This window comes from Protopterus annectens, chromosome 4.part1 (genome assembly GCF_019279795.1).
Source record: "Protopterus annectens isolate FY-2018-M chromosome 4.part1, PAN1.0, whole genome shotgun sequence".
In the NCBI taxonomy this organism is placed as follows: domain Eukaryota; kingdom Metazoa; phylum Chordata; order Ceratodontiformes; family Protopteridae; genus Protopterus; species Protopterus annectens.
Window position 1 is genome coordinate 1015832708 of NC_056734.1, and position 25837 is coordinate 1015858544.

General features: G+C 41.5%; 1 protein-coding gene across 1 annotated transcript in view; it reads left to right on the forward strand.

Moving 5' to 3' along the window:
- Nucleotides 1–25837, forward strand: part of RFC4 (replication factor C subunit 4) — a 1279614-nt gene that overhangs the window by 1086483 nt on the left and 167294 nt on the right. Inside the window, exon 9 of the mRNA XM_044070726.1 lies at nt 7796–7912. Within this exon, the coding sequence (XP_043926661.1) occupies nt 7796–7912 (117 nt within the window). The remainder of the gene's footprint in view (nt 1–7795; nt 7913–25837) is intronic.

Below are 25837 nucleotides of genomic sequence, written 5' to 3' on the forward strand. Positions count from 1 at the left end.
ATCACAAGGCCTTCTTTAGCTATGTTAGAAACCTGGGTGGAAACTCCCAGATATGCTCAGAGTTGGTCCAAAATGACATAAAATACACTGAACCCACTGACATTGCCAACATTCTGGCAGACAGGTTAATTGCAAATTTCTCCTCCCCCTCCCCCCAAAAGGAAAAATAACTATCCCAGCAGAGTGTAGCCTCCCAAACATCTCAGATGCCCAGGTGAGAGCCGCCCTCTCTAAAGCTAAAAACACAGCATCAATGGGACCGGACGGTGTCCCGGGCTGTGTGCTACATGAACTCCAAGAGGAACTAAACCCACACATAAGGCTGCTGTTTAATCTTAGCCTTACTACAGGATACGCACTCCAAAGAGTGGCGACAGCAACAGTGGTCCCACTTCACAAAGGCGGTGCTTCTACGGACCCTGAAATTACCACCCCATAAGCTTGACGAGCCTGGTCTGCAAAGCTATGGAGAGGATCATTATGGAACTCATAAACAAAGACATTGGGGACCTACAGACATTGGATCCTACCCAATTTGGCTTTGTCAAGGGCAGATCCTGCCTTTTGAACTTGGTCGACTTTTTTGAAACAGTCACTAAGGCCATTGATGAGGGTAAGGCAGTTCACACAGCCTACCTTGACCTTGCAAAAGCCTTTGACACAATACCCCACTCGGGCATCATAGACAAACTCACCAGCCTAAATGTAAACCCATATGTCACAAGATGGGTTGCAAACTGGCTCAAGGACAGAACTCACAGGGTCAGAGTTGCTGGAGCTATGTCAGACTCTAAGCCGGTCACAAGCGGTGTCCCACAGGGCTCAGTCCTGGGACCCCTCTTGTTCGCCATTTATTTTTCCGAGGTACAGGCAAACATAGGAGGAATGTGGCTGACAAAGTTCGCAGATGACTGCAAACTGGGCGCCATAATTGATACTCCAGTGGACACAAACATCCTTCAGAGAGGCCTCATAGAAACGGATAATTTGTGCCAGAGCCATGGCCTTAAGCTGAACGCCAAAAAATGTATAGTCATACCCTTTGGGAAAAACAAGGTACCCACAAATTACCACATAGGTGGTAATCCATTAAGTATGGAAGAGGTAATCAGGGACCTAGGGACCCAGGTTGACAGTAACCTCTCATTTGACACTCACATTGCTAAAGTGGTTAGGAAGACCTTCTATATTGCCCACTTTATCATGAAGGGTTTCACATCTAGATCAAGAGAGGTCATTGTGCCCCTATACTCTTCTCTTATCAGGCCAATGATTGAGTACAATGCCCCATTTGGGATGTATCTTACCCAACACCTGCAGCAGTTGGAAAGACCCCAAAAGTTCCTCACCAAGAGGATAAAAGGTCTTAAACATATGTCATATGCTGCCCGACTGAAAAAACTCTAGCTCTATTCAGTCACATACCGCCTACTCAGAGGTGATCTGTGCCTGACGTACAAGGCCATGTCCAATCCGGAATTAACGGACATGCTCCACCTCAGAAAATCCAAATCCATCAGAGCCACGAGAGCAAGAGACTTAAACCTCAACACAGAAATACATAAGACGTGCTGGAGGGACAGATTCATAACCCAGAGGCTCCCTACACTCTGGAACAGAATCCCAATCCATGTCAGGCAGAGCCCCTCACTGACACTATTCAAGAGAAATCTTGACGAGTGGATGGGAGATCGTAGGTTTACCCCCGGGGTCATCTCTGTGTCACTGCTAGACAGAGGCACAGTAAACTAAACCCTTAATGGGCGTAGTATTCTCATCCCAAGGGGTGGTGAAAGCCACACACACTCTGGCTAGGCTTATAAATAGCCTAGTATGAACCTATGAACCTATGGTATGCTCTGGAGGTTAATCTCTTCACAATACAATGCTTTCCAAAGTCTGTTTCCTCCAGCGGGGCTGGTTGAAGGAAATGGATGGTTAACTTATTTTCGCAGAGTGAAGGAAGTCTTCCCTGTACTTTCTTTCCATTACTTATCTGCTCATAAACTTTCATGCAAAAATGCTGAAGCATATTCCAGTACTAGGCGTAGAGGTTCCTACCCTGTTCAGATGTGATTTTTTTTGTCTGACTAGATGGACAGACAATGCTGCTTTATTGTTAGAGCCAGTCTGTTTGGTGCAGTCATTAAGAAAAACAAAAGTAATTTAGATAAAACATACCACAACATTACTTATTACCACAGGTTTCTTATCTTCCCTTTGTTTTACTTAGACTTCTTGTAATTTCCTGTATTGTGTAATGATCTTTGACTGTGGGAGACAAATGGGTTGGTCTAGTATGGTCCGTATTGAAATACTGCTGCTAACACTGAGCTTGCTGTGTACGTCACATTCCACACATGTAAGGACTTGAACGCTTCCATTCCACATACACAGCTGCTGTCTTTAATTTTTTATATTGATTTTCTATTTTGCATGTTTGACTTTTACTTTATACTTGAAGAATATTGTCCTCAAATATTTATTTTATAAAACTGTCATAAATGTCAGTGTTGTTCCAAATTAAGTTATTAGCATAACATTTGGAATATGTGTTCTGACTTTGTATCTAAACATTCCAATGTCTTTTTAGTCTTCTTTACCAGATGTCATTAGCAAGATTTACTTGAAGACCTTTTCTTTAAGTATTTTTCTAAATAATGAAATCCTTAATTATTTAGTATTTTGTCAACCATCTCCTTAATTAGGGGATGCACAATTGTCATTATCTTGCCAGTAATTCTTCCTCTGGTACTGTATGCATTAGTTGTGCTGTTGGTTGTCTGATCATGCTAAACCACGTGGATATTCTATTTGAATCTATCACTGCTACTACACATATTAAATTAATTTCTTCTGTAAGACAGAGGCAATTTTAAGACCGTCCATAATATTTATTGTACGTCATTTAACAGACTGATTCATAGTTAAATAATATGCTAGTTGCCCTTATGGGCCATTTTTAAGCCTAGCCAGTTTCTCTTTTGGAGCTTGAATTAACTTATCATGTTTGTTGTTAGATTGGCCTTGCCCATCCCATGGTTGATAATTATATATTAGACCTAGTGAGCACAACTGGGATCATACCATAGATCATTTTTAGGATCTGCTTATGTTCATTAGTAGTACAGGGAGCAGTCTTAAGTAAATTTTCTAGTACCCGTCCTTAGATCTTTGTTGCATGGAATACAGACAGGAATGAGCTTTGTTTATGGGAATGAAGATTCTGTTCCAGAGTAGTGATATCCTCTGCAAGATCTGCCTGCCCCTCCGAATATTCCTTTAGGTTCGTCGGTTCATAGATTAGTACTAGGCTATAACTACCTTTGTAGTCCATTTTAAGCCTAGCCAGTTACCCCATATGAGAATTAAACACTTGTGTTTGCAAGGTAAACACCTTAATCATTATGCAAAAGAGGTTTAGATACCTAGACTAAGTATTTCTGAAGCCATTTGACCTACTGATGTGCACTAGACCCATCAGTACTGGGTTGGATAACAGAGCTTTGAGCTGGTCCATGGAGGACATATTGTTTAGGTATTGTATCCTTTTTTAACAAGGTATCTCTCTGAATATTCCAAATGATGCATGTATCTGGACAGATGCATGCCAAAGGGGGCATTATACTGCGTGACTGGCCTAATGAGGTCTGAGTAGTGGGGGGTGGGACAGTGACATCTCTAGAAGTCACAGTCCCTCCGCTTATAATCTGCACAGTATAGAAGTACTTTCAGTACTTGCATATTATCACAACCACATTTCCAACCTGCGATAATTCCTTATGTTCTGCTGAAAATATTTCTGTTGGTAATATATTTATCTTGACTTCACTTATGGAACCTTTCTCTTCCAAACTTCTAATGAAAAAGGACGCTCCCCATTAACAAATTGGAAATAACCCCATTTTCAGCATATTTCACAGCTAAGTCAGACCAGTCTAACAGCGAACTGTCAAACCTCATCCAAAACAAATTTGCCTGGAAATAACTACATTTTCAGCGTATTATACAGTAAGTCAGGCCAACCTAACAGTGAACTGTCAAACTTCATCCAAAAAAATAAATTTGCCCGGAGAGGTGGAGGGATAGTACATCCGGAAATAATTGTTTTGTTAATTTACGTTGTTAATGAATTCATGGCTTTTTAGTCCTCTGTCACTTATTACCACATATAACAGTGGCTAGAGTTGTGATTGGAAACTGGTTCATGTCACCAACTAATTTTTTTTTAATTAATTAATGAGTGAATGTACGAACCATTACTCCTCTTCCTGCCTCATACACAATGTGACAAACTAAAAATTAGTAGTTCAGACACCCCTTTTAAGGTTAACAGAAATATTTTAAGCAAACCATAAGGAATTATCGCAGGTTGGAAATGTGGTTGTGATAATACGCAAGTACTACACTTTTTTACCACAGTGGGCACATGTTGGTTAAAAGTTATGTTACTGTCCACATAAGTTCCCAAATCCAAACAACTGTGTCAACTCTCAGGGTGTCTTGTCAGTGTGATATTTCCACGAGCTAGACAACCTTCTGAACGATTCAGTAATGAATTTTTTGGCATTTAGTTTCAGTCCATGATTCTGGCACCAGTTGTTTATTTGGGACGAACCTTCCTGCAGGATGGCTAGGTCACTTGGGGAGTCAATAATGTCCCCTAGCTTGCAGTCATCTGCAAACTTAGTCAGTCAGAGCCCTTTGGTATTTTTTTTTTTTTTTTTTTACTTTAGATTGGTAGATGCCAAACAAGTGAGGTCCCAGCTCCGAACCCTAGCAGACTCCATTGGTGCCAGTCTGTCTATGGAGGAAGCTTTCTATCTGCTTTCTGTGAGTCAGTTGGAAATCCAGCTTGTGACTTTTGGGGGGGGGGTTATTCCCTGTTTATATGGCTTGTCTACAATTCATGAGTAGGGGGTTGTGTCAAAAGCATTGGCCGGGTCAAGATATACAGTATGTACCATTTTGCCTTCATCCATTGCTTCAGTGATCTTTCCAAAGAAGTCCACCAGGTTGAGTAAGAATGGCCTGCCCTTTATAAATCAAAACTGAGGCAAGTCATGTTTGGTGGTTCCCTGTGTTTTCACTTATTAGTTTTTTTTTTTTTTTTTTTTTTTCTCCGTTGGTCACATGCTTCTGCTCCATGTCCATATATTCTTGTCATCCTCCAGCTTGACTATCAAAATTGTCTAAGGTTGATATCAAGTTTTATTCAGTACTCACTCAAATAGTCTTATTCTAGTAAATGACTTCTAGGTATTTATATTCATGCACTTTCTGAAGTACTGCATTATTATTATTACAGAACTTGGTGACCTGGTCTTTGTACTATAAAACTTAACTCAGTAGAGCTAACCTTTAACTTGTATCCCTGGAGTACTTTACCTGGCTTATGCAGTTGTCTCTTCAGTGCCTTTTGACTTAAAGTTACGATCACAAGATGCCTGGTCTGCAGTTGCTATTAAATTACATCAGAATTCTTGATGTTCTATATCTTTTTTTTTTCCTTTACAGATTTTGTAAATTACTTTGTAAAAATAGATTATACAAAGCAAAGGTGTTAAACTGCAGCTTTGCCTAACTCTCTTTTATAGGTATTTGTATAAATTTCCCTTTCCAGACACTTTTATGGTCACCCAATTGTTTTCATGCAGTGCTGGTATTATATTCGCTAGTTGTTGCTGATGTTCTTTTTTTCTGATGATTTTTCAAAGTCTGTCTATTCGAATTCTTTAAAGTCGCTTCCAGGGTTCTTGAAGGCAGCATACAAGTTCTGTTGAAGCAATATGACATTATTGCTGGAAAAGGAGACAAGCTTGCTCTGTTCATTTCTCTTTCTCTTTTAATTAACAAATTGTGTACTTTATGTGTATCACATCAGTTGCTGACTTCAGTGTGCTTAATATTAATACTTGAAAAGGCTTTGGTGAATGACCTATTAAAACTATTTAGTGATGTAATTTCAGGTTTATTTTGTCCCCCTTTTTGTGTACTGGGATTATTACCCTGTCTTAAGAATTTGAGAACTGCATAGAATTTGTAAAATATTACAAGCATTTACTAAGATTTTCTCATGTTGTAGGGGTCAACTTAAAGATCTTTTTCACAAGTCTGTCTGAACCTGGAGCTTGTGAAATGTCTTGTTTCTAAAGTGCATCTTAAGTTCATACTAGGCCAATGACCATCGGGGTCTTTACACATCTAGCCGTTCAACCCAGCTCACTTTTGGGTCAAAGTTCATTGGATGCCTGTATGGTGGGATATGTTAGTAAAGCGGTAGCTAAGGGTTATGTGCGTCTTTGTGTGTGGGGGGTATGTTAGTCAGGGGTTAATTTACCTACTGTCAACCTCTGTCCATCAGAGATATGGGGACCAGGCCAGGGGTGAATTTGCGATTTCCTACCCCATGATAAAGGTTTCTTTTGAACGGGGTCAGGGATGAACTCTGCTTCACGTAGGTGGAGAGCTTATTCCTTAGCACAGGGATCCTTTGAGATGCATATCAGTCCCTCCAGCAGCTTCTGTTTGTCACACACAAAGTTCAGATCCGTGTTTCTAATGTTTCTGGTGTTTGTCTTGCGGCTAGGCAAGAGATCCATCAGACGTGGCTCTGAAGACATTTTGTTTGCTAGGCATAGATCGTCTTTCAGTAACCTGTAAGAGAATGAGTACAGAGATAGGACGTTAAGGTGAACTGTGTAGGACATGGTATTCATACCATAGATTCTCCTGATGAGGAACCTTTGAGGGCATTCCAACTGTTGTAATTGCCTGGCCAGGTATTTATTTATTTTTATTTGAAGATTCGTTTACTGAGAAAGTCTGACTTGGAACGGAGCCAGTTTTCAGCAGAGGCCCAGGGAGAAAAGCTCCGGATGCATGTCTTTTTGATGTGGGAGGAAACAAAAGCACCTGGAGGAAACCAACACGAATGCAGGGAGGACATGCAAACTCTGCACAGAAGGCACTCCAACCAAGAATTGAACCAGCGAACCTCTTGCTGTGAAGAGACAACACTACCGCTGCACCACTGTGCCATCCATGCCAAAGAGGGCATTGTACTCGGTGATGGGTCTGGTAAGGGCTGAGTAGAGTGGGTACTGTTGCTTCCTTGGCCCTTCATGCCAAACCCTTGCTTATGAGTTGGACAAGATATAATGATTTTCTTACTGTATTGGCTATGATTTGGTTAGATTCTGTATCTTGTAGTTTTGTATGGATTTATTCAGCTGCAGTCTTTGTCAGCAGGTTGAACTGCGAATATTCCAAGTTTATTTAATATTGTTGTTCTAATTCTCTTTACTTGCAAGAGCTCCACCATGTTTGTAAGAAGGGTAAAACCTGGAGATTCTGGGAAAACGTGACCTTTACACCTGACATATTGGGAATGCCTTAGCAAGGTTTTGAGAGGGGATGCACATTATATGCATGAGTGCTTGAGTATAAAACAACTAATCATTGAGAGAGCACCTGAGAGAAGTACTTAAATGGTTCTCCCACTGCAGAGGGTCTTGTTAATAGTCATCTGATTGATGGTTGAGTTATTGCATAGATATTTCCACTTTGGAAGGCTCTCTTGAAGATGAGCTGTTAATAGTGAATAATTACTTATCTTGTTTTTTTGTGTCAGGAACTTCATTTTGTATGTAAGTGTTAGTGGTCTGTAATCACATTTCTTCTGTAGCTATCCTTAGGGAGTTTTGTAGATAAGCAAGAAACAGAATTTCAAGTTTGTGTGTTTTTAGGCCGTTATTATTTTGTTGCCGCATTTCATCATTTTTTCTTCTCCTAGAACGTTGTAAATGAAGGACATGCAGCTACACAGCTCATTAACCAACTTCATGATATTATTATTGAAATGGATGACCTCAGTGACCGACAGAAATCTGGAATTACAGAAAAACTTGCAGTGAGTTTATCTTTACTAACTAGCATTGTTTTCTGATGTTTTTCTCCCTGCATATGAAGGACTTCATTTCCAAATGAGTTGATGTATTCTTGTGAAGTATACAGCGAATGATATGGGGACAGTTACTGACAAATCCATGCAGGACCAGTGTTAGCATTTGGAGACCTGTAGCAAATGTCTAGTTGGGAGCCCCTAGGCACTTCTAGTCTAAGTATTACCCTGTCATTGCTACGCATCCTAAGCAGTATTTTAGTTCATGCTGCAAACTTTTAGGAGTAGTACACACAAACTGACCTTACAACAGGCCTGTGTGCCACATTATGTTGGTCCATCTCACAAAGGAGCATTCACAGTTATTGGCATTTAGTTGCAACAAGGATACATTATGACAACTTTATGTATAGGGCTGGACTTGGGAGAACTGGAACCCAAAGCACTGTGTGCTGTTTCACCTCCCAACGTACACATACACTCCAGTGCTCCCTTCTGTTCCTTGGCTTCCCAAACCATTAACATTGCTTTTTTCTTCCTTTTCTCAGATTTTGCTGTAACTCTTACCTTTTTCAAGAAGCCATAACTTTCTATATGCTCTGAAGTACATTTATTTGTTTTAACACAACCTGTTCATCTAGTTATTGCTTGAACAGAAGTTATGATTAAGGAAATAAATTCAGTGTTGCTGTTCAAATTTATTTTCCTTGCATCCTTTCAACATACCTTTCCTGACCAAGACAGCACAGTAAACTCAATTAAGGCAGGGCCCCCAAAAACCATAGGGTTATTGATGCTGTGGGATACATTTTAGAGCATTTTCCCAACCTTTTAATTCAGCAGTGGTCTAAACAAAAATCATGAGTTAGAAAATAGTTTTGGTCTTATTTCTTTCTTTCTAGGAAGATGTAAGTTGTGCCTAAGGCTTAATGTTCACAGCTGATAAAATGGTAGCTCAGAATGAACAAGCCAGTTGCTATGAAGGGTACTCAGATCCTATTTGGGGACACTACCTGCCTCTCTAAACTCCCAAAAAAAAACAGTCACTGCCTGTGCATCCCTATGGTATTATATTTGGATGAATGCAGAGGTTCAAGTGGCCAAAGTCATGTATTTCAAATGACTGCCATCATACAAATGCATAGCATGTGTCCTAACCGCTGAAGGCAGCCACCTATATACGTGCCTGATGTGTGATTGTGAGGAAAGGGAAAAAATAATGATTACAGTAATGAATTCAACTCTGCTCCCAGACAGTACACTGCCCCTACACAAGCTGTAGTAAGCTTTTTGTACATCTCTGAGGTTTGTGGCAAGATTAAAAGAAACAATGACTATATTGTCCCTAGCCCAGATACAAGCTATAATGCCTTCTTGTGCACACCTGTAAGGTTTGACTGTGATGAAAATTATAGAAGTAAAGACTTCACAATCCCCATCCCCCCGCAAAACCTACAGAAACCTTCTGAATATACACACCTGAGCAGGGTGGTTTTAGAATGGGTGAGGTTGAGAGCAGAGGCCACCACCAAGTCCAAGTCAAAATCCATTTATACAGTCTGGAGAGTGGGGGCCACCAGACTCCTAGAAGAACTAAGTGTCTGAAAGTTCTGTGATATATTATATGCCTTACTTCTGAAATAATAATTACTTGTTAATTACATTTTTTACTGATACCCAGAAGAATAATGTGCGTGTCCTGGCATTACGGGGTGTGTGCACAGATAGAAATCAGTGATTTTTTTCACATACAAGCATATGCCATAGCAATACTAGTTTTACACTTATTTCAGCAAATAGCAATACATTATACAACACTGTTGCGGCCACACCAAATCAGTAACTGTTATTTAGAATTTGTCAAACAGCAGCAGGGGTAGGTCACTTTTATTTATCTCATTGACGAGTAATGCATACCTGCCACTGTCCCTGATTTTAGAGACTCTGTGCATATATTTATAAAATTTCAAGAAAGAAAAAACATTCTGAAGATTGGAAGCATCAGCTGTTCCTGAAATCAAAGGTACACACTGAGATTGGTCACTCTGAGCTACTGATCTCTCTAGTGCTTGCCTTGTTCGTGTTCATTATCAGCTTCATCCTAACAGGGTTATAATCACAGCCTTGTTCAGGTTCAAGAGCATAATCAGAAAATTAATGCATTTTTTTCTCCATTTTCCCCAACCAGCAACAGCTTTTGTGGGGCCCTCACACAGTAAAGGATGATAGAGAGTGAAAATTGGCTTTGTTCCAAGTCGGACTTTCCTGGTTAACAAATTTTAAATATATATATATATATATATATATATATATATATATATATATACTCGAGGCACTCCTTAAAATGGAGAACATCGATATCTGTGCAGTGACTGAGACCTGGTTCAAGGCTCCAGAGAGCACCCCTGCACTACCAGGCTATAACTCATACCACACTTTCTGGCCATGTAACCTGGACCGGAACACCAAAGGTGGAGGTGTGTCCATATTCATTAAGGATATCCACACCTCCAGGCTAGTTGCCCAGCATAATGCATCCATGGTTATCCAAGTGCAACTAACTCTGGGCAAAACTGCAATCCAAATTGTAGCTTGCTACAGATCACCCACCATGCCCCAGGATTCCCACTCCTCTTTTCTTGATGTACTGGAAAATGTTAGGGTTCAACCAAAAATCCCTAATAATGGGCGATTTCAACTACCCCACCATTAACTGGGAAAACTACTCGTGTATCAACTCCTTCGCTCAACGCTTTCTGGAATTCATAAACTCCAATGCCCTGGATCAACTTATCCACACCCCCACCAGGGGCAACAATATCCTAGATCTAGTCATTACTAATATGAGTGACTGGTGTTCCACACCTGAAGTCAATGCCTCATTGGTCCAATCCGACCATAAGCTAATTACCCTAGATATCCACATCCTGCCTCCACCCCCGATTAAGGAAACAATGGTAAGAAATTTCTCCAAAGCCAACTTCACGCTTCTTGAGACAGAAGTGATGAACTTCATGACACCCATGCAGATGGACAATACAGTTACAACTACTGAATCCTACACAATTGCACTTTATAAGCACTTACATGAGTGCATGGATCGTGCTATCCCAAACAGAACCAAGACGCTATCCTCCAAAAAAAAGAAGCCAATCTGGTGGTCCCCTGCCATAAACAAACTGTACAACAGAAGGAAGAAACTCTTGCAAAAGAGAGTAAAATCCCACGAGTGGAGGAGCTCCCTGGTCAGCCTCAGTAAGAAGCTGCGATCCCTGATAAAATCCTCCAAAGCTAGTTACGAAAACAAAATCGCCACTGATTCTAAAGACAACCACAAAGCATTATATAGCTATGTCAAGAATCTCAATGGCAGCACTCAGATCTGCTCTGAGGTACAGCACAATGGCACTAAATATACAGACCCAACTGATATTGCCAACATCCTGGCAGGTAGATTCAGTGCTAACTTTACCCCCCTCTCACCCCCTAAAGAACCCATCTCTATGCTGGAAGAATGCAAAGTTCCTGTAATCATGGCTGCACAGGTAAAAACCACACTCTCCAATGCCAAGAACACAGCATCCATGGGACCAGACAACATCCCAGGCTGCGTGCTACATGAACTACAGAACGAACTGGCACCCCACCTAAGTACCATGTTCAGTCATAACCTCACCTCAGGCTTTGTGCCTGCTGAATGGCGCACAGCAGCGGTTATCCCACTCCACAAGGGGGGGAGCCACCACGGACCCCGGGAACTACCGCCCCATTAGCCTGACGAGCCTGGTCTGCAAGGCCATGGAACATATCATCATGGAACTTATAAACAGACATTGGTAATCTCCATACTCTGGACCCACCCAGTTCGGGTTTGTAAAAGGCAGATCATGTCTCCTAAACCTGATAGACTTCTTTGAAGCAGTCACCAAAGCCGTAGACAAGGGTAAGGTGGTTCACACAGCCTATCTAGATCTTGCCAAGGCTTTCGACACCATCTCCCACTCTGGAATTATAGATAAACTCACCAAACTAGGTATAAATCCCTATGTCACAAGATGGGTTGCCAACTGGCTCACTGACAGAACCCACACTGTGAAAGTAGCAGACTCCAAATCTGACTTCAGACCAGTGACAAGTGGAGTACCACAGGGTTCAGTCCTGGGTCCTATCCTGTTTGGTATCTACTTCTGTGAAGTACAGGCTAACACAGAAGGTCTTTGGTTAACGAAGTTCGCAGATGACTGCAAACTAGGAGCCATAATCGAAACTCCTAACGATGTGGACATCCTACAAAAGGGCCTCACTGAGACAGATGCCTCAAGCTCAATGCCAAAAAGTGCATTGTCATCCCCTTAGGTAAAAACTCTGTACCCATGAACTACAACATAGGCGGTAGTATACTTAACACCGAAAGTATGATGAGACCTTGGGACACAGGTGGACAGTAGTCTCTCCTTTGATAATCACATCACCACAGTAGTCAGGAAATCCTTCTACATGGCACACCTCATCACAAAAGGTTTCTCATCCAGAAAAAAAGAGGTCATTGTTCCCCTCTACTCATTAGACCCATTATAGAGTATAATGCCCCTTTTAGTATGTACCTCATAAGACATCTACAACAACTGGAAAGTCCGCAGAAATACCTCACAAAGAGAGAGGATTATCAGCCTCAAACAGATGCCCTACGCAGACCGTCTCAAAAAACTCCAGCTTTACTCCGTCGCATATCGCCTACTCAGAGGTGATCTCTGCCTAACATGCAAAGCTATGTCAAACCCAGAGCTGTTGGACATGCTCCACTTAAAGAAATCCCAATCCCTCCGAGCTACACACTCTAGGGACCTAAACCTTGTCACCACAATAAACAGAACATGCCAGAGGGATAGATTCCTGTTCCAGAGACTTCCCATACTCTGAAATAAACTACCTATCTATATCAAACAAAGCTCCTCATTAGCATTCTTCAAGAAAAGATGATTGGATGGGAAATAGGAAATTCACCCCGGGGATCACCTCTGTGGCTCTGCTCGACAGTGGCACAGGAAAATAATTTTCTTGGGTGGCAAAAGCCAGGGCACCTTTTTGGCTGGGTTGTATAGGCCCCAGGGCCAATAGCCTAGTACCTACCTATGAACCTAGTGTTTGAGAAATATTGCAGAATATCTGCTGCAGAAACTCTCGTCCCAGATCTAGACAAATGCACACCATCCTGTCTAAACACGTGTGCCCAAAACAAGGCTTGGATGCTCTACACATTTCCATTTTTTAAAACCGCTATTTTTTCCTTTTCCTTGTAGGTATTTACCCAAAAAAAATATTTTCATTCACAGTGACCTGACTATCCTTTCTATAGGTGAATGTCACTCCTCCTCCTGAACATCATTCTGCATGTATTTTTCCCACAATTTCTGTTTATTTCCATGTAATACGGATGGTTTAGATTTTCATTTCCATTTTTTTTAGTAATTGCATTTTTTTGCCAGCCAATAGAATTAAATTTAATAAGGCCTTACTGTGTCTGGGCATTTCATATCCCGTCTCCCAGTTCAAAAGAATAATTTCCTTAGTTAACAGCCATTTACACATCCAATATATCTGAAAGCATAATCTGCAGGGAATATTTGAAATCTGCCAACTCATTACACTCCCAAAACATATGTTCCCTGTCACCTCTTTCTTCACCATCTCACCTCCAGCATTTGCTATCTACCTTAGGAAAAATTCTTTGAAGTCTGATTGGGGTATAAAAATATACATGCAAACACTTCCAGGCAAAGATCCTAAACTTTCTAGACTTTGTTGCACACTTGTAGGCTAAACATATGCTCTCTCCCATTGTTCTTTTTTAAATTGTTTTTCCACTCTTTCCAATATTTTCTGATCTCCTCTGATTGATTCTTATAGTAATTATGCAGTATTTTATATGCCCTAATAATCCATTTTTAACAGCAGATTTTGTTATAGATTCAAATAAAAACTCTAAGCAGGTTTTTTATTTAAGATTCTCCTATCGCTTTCTCTTGGCCTATACTCCTAATATCAATCCCTAGTTGGGGGAGGCAATCTCTAGACTGCAGTCCAAACATCATCTAGACCTCATCCCACTCTGTTACCTTTCCCTCTTTAGTTACCTGCTCCCAATACTGTAGTTCTTTTGCCAGTTTTCTCCCATAAATTCAAGCCCCCTCTTGCCTGGTTTCTGTACCCCTACTTGCAGTCATCCCTATTGGCAAAATCTCCTCCTTTCTCTATACATGTGTTGGCTTAGTTCTTAGAATATTTTATGCTACTTTGAATATAATAATCTGTATGGTGGCTGTTATTCTTGGTAAGGATCTGCTTCCAAAATCCTGTTCTCTCTATTTCTTGAACCCCCCCCCCCCCCGCAGGATCAACTTACCTACTTGACTCTTGCCCTCTTCCCCTCCCAGATAAAGTCCTTCAATTCTTTATTAATTGCTACCAACTTTGTCTCCTCTGGTTGATAAAAATATGCCTGACCTATGTATAGAACTAAAGGGACTAAAAACATTTTACTACTTGTAGTTTGCTAGCCATATCCATAGAGAAGAGCTTCTAGTTTCTATATTTTTCTATTATCTTTTGTTTAGTTTCTTCCCATATCCCCTTAGCAGCCATAACAGAATTCTTTTTAACACATATTCCTAAATATTTAATTTTATTTTCCCCCATAAGTATGGGCAGTAATGAATTAGTTCATGTGTGTATATGTAGTTTACAGCTATAGCCTTTGTTTTAATTTCATTAAAGAAATTGAAACTGTCTTAGAATATTCCACAGTAATGAAATGTCATTTTCTGGTTTTATCAGATACAAAATAATAATGTCTGCAGATAAAGCCAATTTTTCTTGATTAACATACCAATTATATCCTTGAATTTCTGAGTCCCTTATTTATTGGCCACTAGTTCTAAATATAATGCAAATAGAGGGGAAGGAGGACACCCCTGCCTGGTTCGGTGTTGTCTCCAGTTGTTGATAATTTCCCTTATGCAATAGTCTTGTCAGAATCAACTGTTAATGCTGTTATGATTGTATCTTTGTTAATACAAGTCTTGACTGCTTTCTTATGGCCAAGTTTGGAGCACAAAGTTAATTTGCTCTTTCAATTAACAAATTCTGCTGTGGAATATCAGTCCAGTTGCGTATTTGTACATCTGATGTCCTTTTCGTTCTTCCTCACTTTTTACAGGTCTGATCCTCGGAGCCAACTCGGCTGAATACTATACACTTCGGCTCCAACTATTGAGCTCCTCCCTCTACCCATAATACCCAACTCCATTCCTATTGCCTCAGATCTCATTTGCCGCCATCATGGTTAGACGTAGGTTCTGCTCTTGAGCATTTGTTAGAAACTTTTCTTTATATATTTTCTACTAAAACTTTTATAAGTCTGTTATAAACCTTTAAATTTTTTTTCCTTATTAACTTCCTCTTATCATCTAATAAAGGGGGTGGGGGGGTGGGGTTTGGCTCCAGTGTTGTCGGATCCATCTCTTCTCTTGAAGCTTTGGTAATAGTTCGGATCCAATTTTTCCTTCAAGGCTAGGATCCAGAGGTCACCATGATCTACTTTCCTCAGAAGTTTTGGCTCTGAGGGAGCAGATCAGGGCTTCTCCTGGGTCTTCAGCATTTGAAGTGGTGGAAAGGGCTTTTTCTCTCCAGAGAACTATCTTCTCATATTTTGGATCCTACCCCTTTACTCCCATCGGTTCCGAGTTGTGAGTTGGTCAGGCCTATTCCACAGAGAGAGCCAGTTCCAACAGGCCTCCAGACATTTCCAGTAAAGGAACTTACATCTCCTTTGGAGATATTCCAGAAATTCTGAAGCAGAAAGGTAGTTGGTCATCCCAAACTCTTTCTCCTGAAGAATCTATGTTCTTGGAGGCTTTTGGGTCTTAGGTCTTCGATCTACAACATGCCGGGGACCATTTGCTCCAGATTTGCAACTCTTTGGTCATTAAGATAAATCTTGCCAAATTGAAAGTTGCACCAGTTCAGAGCCTGGAATTCATCGGGACAGTTTTAAACACATCTACACAAATAGCATCTTTGCCTATCCACCGCATTACTTGTATCAGAATTCAGATTCAGGCAATTCTTTTTCATTCATGTCCCCCCAGCAAGGTTAGTGCTTCAAGAATTTGAATCAGTGGCAGTTGCCATAGTACTACTACCTTTGGCGAGTTTCTTTATGTGAGTTCTCAAATGGACTCTAGCTGTACAATGGTCTCTTCTACATCAAGCCCTGTATTTTCAAGTAAAACTCACCCCATTTTGCAAGTAACACTTTCACTGGTGGATACAATCAGAAGATCTTTTTCTGAGCAGACCATTTATTCTATCGAACCCTATAGCCACAGTGACCACGGATGTTTCTCATCTTGGAGAGGGGCCATTTCTTGGGAGGAACTGTCCAAGGCATGTGGTCCCACCAAGAGGCCAAGCTGCATACCAGTGTCCTAGAAATGAGATCAGTCCTTTTAGCGATGCAGGCATTTCAATATGCTCTTCCCTTGGGATTGTGTCTGGTACATGATCAAGCATGAATGAACCTGATTTTACCCCCTTTGTAGAGAAGCCATGAGGGTTTGGAAATGGGCGATCTCATCAGACTGGTTTCTTAGTGCAACGCATATCCAGGGAAAATCAACATAGTTGCAGACAAACTAAGCAGATCATTCTAATGCCTCACGAGTGGTCTCTCAGTCATTCGGTAGTGAATATGATTTTCAGGCATTGGGGCCTTCCATGAGGGCTACCAAAGGTTAACGTAGCTGGGGACTCTGTCCCATAAGTGAGGAAAAATGAAAAGGATACCATCAGATTTGCAAGTTATGTACTCGCCACAACTAGGCATCTATGTTGTCCATTTTTATTCTTCCCCTCCCATCCATACCCCATCCTTTGTCTTCTCCTGGATGGACCTATTGGACTGTATTTGGAACTTATAGTTCCAGGTTTGAGCCCTATCTTTTCTATTTGTTTCTCATCAATTATTATAAACTAGAGCAGTAAACTCGATCTGAGACAATAGGGGGTGGAATGGGACATTATGGGTAGAGGTAGGAACTCAAGAGTTGGATCTGAAGTCTACAGTATTTGTCCAAGTTGGATCCAAGGATTGAATGCGTAACCCATACGTGAGGAAAAATTAAATGGACAACACAGATGCCTAGTTATGGTGTGTACATAACTTATAATTTCATAAAAATAAATAATCTGTTCTTTCCCATGTCTGTGATACAACAGAAAATCTCAGGGTTTTTTTCTGCGTGCTGTGCCTTCTGACACTACATTTTTTTTTAAACATCTCTTCTTGAGAAGTCTCATAGTAAGCCAACCTTTTCTTCATTTCATCCTCTGATTTTTGCAGCTTTATCAGTTCATCTGAAGAGCAAGTTAAAGCTTCTATTTTTTCCAGCCTTTTGTTATTTGAGTTGATATACTCTTTCAGTGTTTATTTTAATCACCTCTGAGTACATTTCATTTGTGTGTTCCTCTAAATTACTGGAAAACATTTCTTGTACCAGAGCTGAAGCCTGAATTGCTTTTTGCTGAACAGCTGCAGGATTTTTCCCAGCCAGTGTGTTTTGTCTTCACCTTGTCCAGCTGATTTTCTTTCAGGTTCTTTAAATTTGTTCTTTGCTGGCATCAATGCAGTGTACTTACTAGCCAGTAACTGAATTTTACTCAAGCTGGTAACCACTGGTTGTCACTTTATTTTTTCACATTGGGAGAACTGAAATTAAGCTGTTGAAAAGTGTGTAGCCACCTTGGAAGACCCCCTTCAAAAAAAAAAATTGTTTACTTAAGGAAATCATTGAAGTAGTATTGCTAGCACATCCTTTGTGAGAGATTTAACATGATCTCTCACAGCAGAAATACTCTATCCTGCAATCTCAAAAGCTGCATGTTGCATACAGTTTTCAGGACAGCACGAAACAGGTATTTTTTCCAATAAGCAAGCCCCACTGCACCCCCACATGAGGTCAAGAGCAAGCGCTATACCCTGAACTTGTATATACCCACACCACAGTCACGTAGCATTGGGTAAGAGATGAAATTCCCCAAAACAGTGTCCAGTGGTTTAGGGCAATCGCTTGGTTCATGTTAATATGAGCGACCAAATGATTTCCAAGATTCCAAATAAGGACACAAGGGTAATCCTTTCCTAACATATGGGACTCAATCACAGGCTGATGTCCTCCCGACTGACCTGACTCATGTCAGGGTGTAAGCTGACACATTCCTGTATTCTGGATGAAAAAGGTGTCTGCCCTAGGCATGTACTCCTCTCTCTCTCTAAATCTGTGGTCGCCCATTTCAGCATATGGCCTCAGTGACCCTGTTGAGGATCTGCTAAAGATAATTGCCCCAAGTTTTTCTCCCTCTCAATTTTTATTAGTGTTTTAAAATTTAGTAGTATTAATGCCCGAAGGGTTTATTAGGAAACCATTTTGGTTTTGGAGTTTGCCTTGTGTGGCTGTCAAAGATGTATAAAATTATCATTCTGAGTCCCATTTTTGTTTGAAAGAGTTCCACCTCCCAGTGGAGTGACATATTTGTGAACCTTTAGAAGTGGCAAAGCCACATTGTGTGTGTGGCTGATGAAAAAGTTGATGCCATGCTGCAGGCACATGAATAGTCATCCATTTCTTCAGAGGAAAAGCCATGTCCTCAAGAAAACCCTTAAGACAAAGCACCAGCATAAGGAGATTGCAGGAGAGGGGACCTTCAAGAAAGACTCCCTGGATAAGATAATTACCCTGGCTGCATTCCAAAGATCGCAGGACACGTCATTTATTAAGTTGGTTTTCAGTACCTGGTAGGGGGTATCTAATATGTCTATCAGCCTGTTTCTGATTCCTTTAGATGTGAACACACCTGTACCTGTTAACATGTCTAATCAGACCAAGTACCAAAAATATGGCATGTTTCATGTGCCTTTCATTAGAATGGAGGGCTATATGCAGTCTTTGGTGTCTTCTCAAGAGGATTAACTTTACTTTTCAGTACTGATTTTCTGGGGATTGCAAGAGTAGCAGGCAGGAGTAGCGCCAAGTGATATACTGTGGGAGTGTAATAAGAATTTGACAATTTGAAAAGCCTGCTCACTGATCAAGATGAAACACATGAGGCATTCCCTGACAGGAGAGAGGTGTCTCAAATGATTTTTATCCAAAATATGAAGAGCTTAGCTGAGGAATTTTCTGCAGCTGTGAGCGTTGGCTAATAGATCTGTGTTTCCCTCTATTCCAGAGCTGGTTAATAGGAAGAGGACAGGTTATGGAATCCAGGTCAACCTCGGAGGAGGATAAAGAGAACAACTTAGACAATATATTATAACTTTTGGCTTCCCCTTGCTCAGATTAAGGAGAATCCATCTCATCAGATTCCCTGTATGATGCATCTTATGGTGACACCCTCCTAATAATGAGGAAGTAAAGGAAATGTCCGGTGGTAAGAAACAACACTTTAGTCTCCTAGGGCTGGAAGAGATGAAACCCACAGTATTCAAATTCTTTGAGGATGCCTTCCTAACCTCCATACCATCAGATTTCTACCCCCCCCCCCCCCCCTGCCGAACCAGTGCTACACACCCAAGAAACCAGATAGGTTCTATAGGGTACAGGAGCCACATCAATATCTCTACAAGAAGACATTTTTTAGATCACTCATTTATTTCTTTACAGACTCATAAGTTCAGTAAGCTAGTACCAGGTCCAAATGCATTGCTGAATGATACCTAAAGCAGAGTGGTGGGTGGAGTAAACCACACTGGCCTTTAGTGTAATAAATTGCCAGATGCATATTCAGTACCAGTCAGGAACCCTGACACAAAAGGGGGAACATAAAAAAAAATCAGGATAAATTGCTGAAGTCCCAGATCCTGAAGCTTGTTCAGCTCTGTGAAAGTGACTAAGCATGTGATTAAGTCCAGTTACAGTGTGATAGAGGCAGCTTCTGTTTTAGTCTTTAGGTACCATGCTTTGCTTGGCTTAGCATTCACACAGTAGCTGAATACATAAAAAGGGTGACTCTTAAATGCTCCCCTAGACAAAGAAACCTTTGTTTATGAAACTTCACGGGACATTAAAAGAATGGAGAAAGAAGGCAAGGTCATGGTAACAATGATATAACTTTTTTCATTCTCCTTTCTTTGGTTGGTACCTTTCAAAGGAACCAGATTTTTGAAGGATAACTTCTAATGTGCTACAAGAATCAGTAGACAGAAACAAAAAAATATCCGGGGAGAAGCAAACATGACAGGGCAGAGCAATGATAAAACTGAGAGGCAGTATGAAAGTGATTCAGCCACTCCCTCTGAACAGTTATGAGGCATACTTTGCAGGCACAAAGACAAATACTAGACAATCTCAGCATTACCATAGACTACCACCAACATCTGTAATTCTTTGTCAACCTCCCCAAGGCAAACCTTATCCCAGACAGAACTGGAAAGTTTTGAGTGCTGACCCTGAATACAGAAGATTTGCTGGATTTGTCTTATGAAAATTCCTTGCCTTAAGCTCCTTTTTTGGCTGCAGGCTGGTGATGACTGCTGGATAGCTAAGATCTTCCTGAAGCCTCTGGGGTGTATGAAGTCAACCATCTGTATGGTTTCAGAAGTCAGACCTGACTTAAGGGAGATTTGTTTCTCCCTGAGGGCCTACTAGAGCACTTTCAGCCCTGAGACATGGAGCTGCTGGTGTGCCCCACATCCATAGACACTTCAAATGGTGGGCAGACAAGGTGTGCTGGAATGAAGGTAGTCCTTTCCTCCTGCCAGTTCCTGCCTATTTATGACTGCTGCATCGGATTTTGTATGGGGAGTTCATACTTAGTACCCTCACAAAGGAATCTTTATATACCTAAAGGCGACGTTGGCACTCCTATTAGCTCTCAAAACCTTTAAGAATCTGTGAAACGCGGGTATCCTGCTTCTTAACATATGTTATTGGGTCATGCAGTGCATAAGCACACAGGGAGACACAAGGTGGTTTCCATTGCGCAGATTGATAATACAAGCCTGCATTTTAGCCACTTAGTGTTGTCTACAGCTCAGGGTGATGTATTTACCTTCATAGTGCAATAAATAGCTGACAAATTGAGGCTATTTTCCTCACACTGGTGGAGAAACAATAATTGGAGGTTGAGGAACACTGTTTTCAGGCAACTGACAAACAAAAGAGGATCTGATATTGTCAATTTTCATTCTATCCTTAACTGTTGGATTTGGATCCAAACCTCAGATCTGACTCGGCCATTACTAAAGCTTGTGGTAACCAAAAAGCTCTTGAGCTTCTCCATTACCCATAATGTATCAACCTCTAACATACCCCAGATCTCTCTTGCTGCTTTCCATGAAAAGACGTGGTCAGCATTAGCTATCAAGTTTCATTTAGATAAGTGCAGTTTCTTGTCTTTAAATCTCTTAAATTTCTTTTTATATATTATTCCCTTACCTTCGTACAGTATTGTCATTCTTCCCCCCTCCTTTTTCCTGTCTATTGTACACGTTAGTGTAGTCCTAATACCATTGTTGGTATGCTTTATTTCTTTCCTTTTTCTTGTGTGTGTGTGTGTGTGTGTGTGTAGGTGTGTGTGTGTGTGTGTGTGTGTGTGTGTGTATATATATATATATATATATATATATATATATATATATATATATATATATATATATATATATATATATATGTACACACACACACACATATATATATATATATATATATATATATATATATATATATATATATATACATATATATATAGTCACCAGCATGTCTGAGAAGAGACCTCCGGTTTCAAAAAGTGTTTGAAATGTGGGCACAAATTGCCTCTTTCAGATGTTCATACTCTATGTGTATTGTTTAGGCCTGCAACATTTTCAGGAGGACTGTTCCATTTGCCAAAATTTCAATCCCAGTGCTCTTATAGATAGGAAGAATAAACTTATCCTCAAAGGTTTATTACTATCTTCTTTTAGTGAGGCTATCACTTGGGCTCCATCCCCCAAGAGTAAAGCAAAGGAGTCCATATCAGAATCTCCTAAGCCTTCCACTTCCTAGACTCCGTCTCCAGAGCTGTCAATGAAGAGAGCAAAGTCAGATCTGAGAAGATATCAAAGCTCCTCCTGTTCAGATCCAAAGAGGAAGAAACTAGTGGATCCTATGTCCTATGTCCTATGATCTGACAACGAAACCTACTGATCCAACTGCTTTGCGTCTGATTATTACTCCAAGGACCAGGTATTCCCCTTCTTATGATCCTGTGCCTTCCAGGGTCCTTTCCCCCCATTTTTTGGAAAGGTGCCGATCAAAGTCACCTTCTTGTTCGTCCAGGAGTTTGACTGAGAAGAGGTGGACATAATGATGTAGTTTCTCTCGACACAGATCCAGATGGGTGTTTTACCAGCTCCTAACCCCTCAGGTCAGGAAGCCTGTCCAGCTACCACACCACCACTTCTTACTCCTTCTCTGATCCCTTTGGTTGCTTCAGAGTCCCTGGATCCAAACTTTGAGTCCATCTGGCTTGGACCCGAAGATAACTGTCTTCAGACCCGAAGCTAACTCTAAGTGCAATTGCTCTGACATCTTTGGATCTGGAGGACTCTCAGATCGAAAGCTTCCTTGTCAGATCCCAGGTGTTGGAGTCGACTCCAAAGGTTTCGGAGTTGTCTCTGCGCCTTGGTGTTTTGACACTTGAATAGCTAGTCTCAGACTTCCTTCTCAGGGAGATTGCTTTCGGGTGGGAGGAGACAGCAATCCAGAAGTCTACCTTCTCAGCGCCAAGGTCTTCCTGCTGTCCTGGGCGGTCTGTCTGTGAGGTAGTGAAGAGGATGTTTTGTTCACTGACCGAACTGACAGATCCAACCCCCTCAGATCTTCAGTCTAGTTTCCAGATATGTGTGCGTTTGGACCCTAATCATTCTACACTATAGGGACAGCCAGTTCATGACCCCCAGCAGGGTTTCTCAATCTCTTCCAACACTTCCCCAGTACACCCCACCGAGGAAGTCCCTAGGAAGAGGAAGTGCAAGAGGAGGCACTTGGACTCTCCACAAGAGTCGGTCACTGAGGATACTGATTTTGATGAGGGTGAAGTGTCCCCACAATCACCTCTGGAAGATGTCTCATTTTGGAGACATTTTTGAGATTCTTAAGCAGAGAGGAGGTTGGACCCCAACAACCCTTCACCAGAGGAATTGGTATTTCTGCAGGCCTTTGGAGCTAGCCCATCTACCTCCTGGGTTACTCTTCCCATCGACGAGCTTATTGACTTGGTGTCTCAGCAGGAAGGAACCTGACACAGTTGAGCCAATCCCTAAGAGGCCAGATTGGAGTCTGGCTCCAGCTGTCAGGAAGGAATTTTGGAGTTAGGAGATGCCCACGGATGTCATAGTCATGGCGGTGGCCACTAAGAAGGAACTTGCCAAACAAAGTTCCTGTGTTCGTCCCTCTAACAAGGTGTCTGAGGTGATGGATAGGTTTGGGAAGCATGCCTGTGCTTCAGCGACCTTCGCTGTTAGGTTGCTGAACTATTTGACACATTTTACTAGGTTACAAAAGGACTTGATCAAAGAACTTTCAAAATCTCTTTCAGGGACCATTTTGGCTGAGGCCCAATCATCTGTGGCCTTCTAGTTGGTTGCCCTCCAATTCATTTTGAATTCATCCATGAGAGTTATTTCGCACACAGCCGAGGGTGCATCAAGGGCAGCGGGTTCAGGCATATCGATTGGGAGGCATACCTGGATGCGCTTATGTGAATTTTGCATTGACCTTCAAGTCCTCGTTCATCAATGCCCCTTTGACAGCAGTTCATTGTTTGGCCCAAAGGTGAAGGCACATTATTCAGGTGTGAGAAGGATGCCAAACCAGAGCGGTCCCAGGACTGAACCCTGAGGCACTCCACTTGTCACTTGTCTGGAGCTGGATTTGGAGACTGCTACTTTTACAGTGTGGGTTCTGTCGGTAAGCCAGTTGGCAACCCATTGAGTGATGTAGGGATTAATGCCCAGCTTAGTAATTTTATCTATGATTCCAGAGTGGGGGAATGGTGTCGAAGGCCTTGGCAAGGTCCAGATAGACTGTGTGGACCACCTTACCCTTGTCCACGGCTCTGAAGACTGATTCGAAGAAGTCAGTCGGGTTCAGGAGATAAGATCGGCACTTCACAAACCCAAACTGCGTGGGGTACAGTGTTTGAAGGTTGCCAATGTCTTGGTTTATAAGTTCCATGATAATACGTTCCATGGCCTTGCAGATCAGGCTTGTCAGACTGATGGGGCGGTAGTTCCCAGGATCCAAAGTGGATCCCCCCTTGTGAAGTGGGATAACTGTAGCTGTGCGCCATTCAGTGGGCACGAAGCCTGAGGTGAGTCTATGATTAAACATAACAATTAGGTGAGGTGCCAGTTCATTTTGTAGTTCATGTAGTACACAGCCTGGGATGTCTAGTCCCATGAATGCTGTATTCTTCGCTTTGGAGAGTGCATTTTTTTTACCTGTGTGGCCGTTATTACTGGAATTTGGCAATATTTCGGTATTGAGATGGGCGCTTTAGAGTGTGGGGGGGGGGTGAAGTTTGCACTGAATCGATCTGCCAGGATATTGACAATATCCTTGTGATCAGTATATTTAATGCCATTCTGTTGTAGCTCAGAGCATATCTGAGCATTGCCATTTAGACTATTGAGATAACTATAGAATGCCTTGTGGTTGTCTTTGGAATCTTTGGCAATTTTATTTTCATAACTAGCTTTGGAGGATTTTATGAGGGATCTCAGCTTCTTACTGAGGCTGGTAAGGGAGTTTTTTTGCATCCTGGGATTTTCCTCTTTTCTGCAACAGTTTCTTCCTTTTGTTGTAAAGTTTGCTTATGACAAGGGATCACCAGATTGGCTTCCTTTTTTTTGGAAGAGAGCATCTTGGTTCTATTGGGGATGGCACGATTCATGCACAAGTGGATGTGCTCGTACAGTGCCTTAGTGTAGGATTCAGCAGTCGAACTTTCAGTTCCTGTCTGCATGGGTGTCATGAAGTTTGTCACTTCTGACTTGAGTAGCATGAAGTTGGCTTTGGAGAAGTTTTTTGTGGAGGTTTCCTTACTGGCGGGTGGGATGTGGATGTCAAGGGTGATTAGCTTATGGTCAGACCTGACCAACGAAGGGGTGACCATAGGTGTGGAGCATCAGTTTCTCATGTTGGTAATGACCAGGTCTAGGATATTGGAGACCCTGGTGGGACTAAGGATTAGTTGATCTAGGGCATTGGAATATATGGTGGCAGCTCACTTGAGACTGCAGGGATTCTGTGTGTTTCCATATCTAAATGACTGGCTCATTACCACGCCAACCAGGTATCTGCTAGTAAGGGCAAGGGATCAGGTACTTCAGATTTGTTTTTATCTGGGGATAAACATAAATTACAACAAGTCACACCTACAACCAACTTAAATTTTGGAATTCATAGGAGCAGTCTTCAACACAACATCAGTGACAGCTTCTCTTCCTCTCAAGAGTACAGACTGTCAGATTCCAAGTCGAGATGGTAATTCGCAGTACCAACATTTCAGCCCAGTTGATCCTTCAAGCCTTGCGGTCCTTGTCAGCTGCCATAACTGTAGTTCCACTAGTAAGATTTCATATGAGGATTCTTCAGTGGATGTTAGCAACAACAGTGGTCTATACTTTCCCAACACATGGCAACACAAATGAGAATCACTCAGGCATGCAAGAGATGCCTCTGTTGTTGGATTAATTTGGATCAAGTTCTACAAGGCCATCCTTTCAGTTTCCCTCCGCCCAAGGCTATAGTGACCACAGACGCTTCCCATATTGGGTGGGGAGCACTTTCTGGAAAGAACAGTCCAAGGCATTTGGTCCCCTGAATAGGCCAA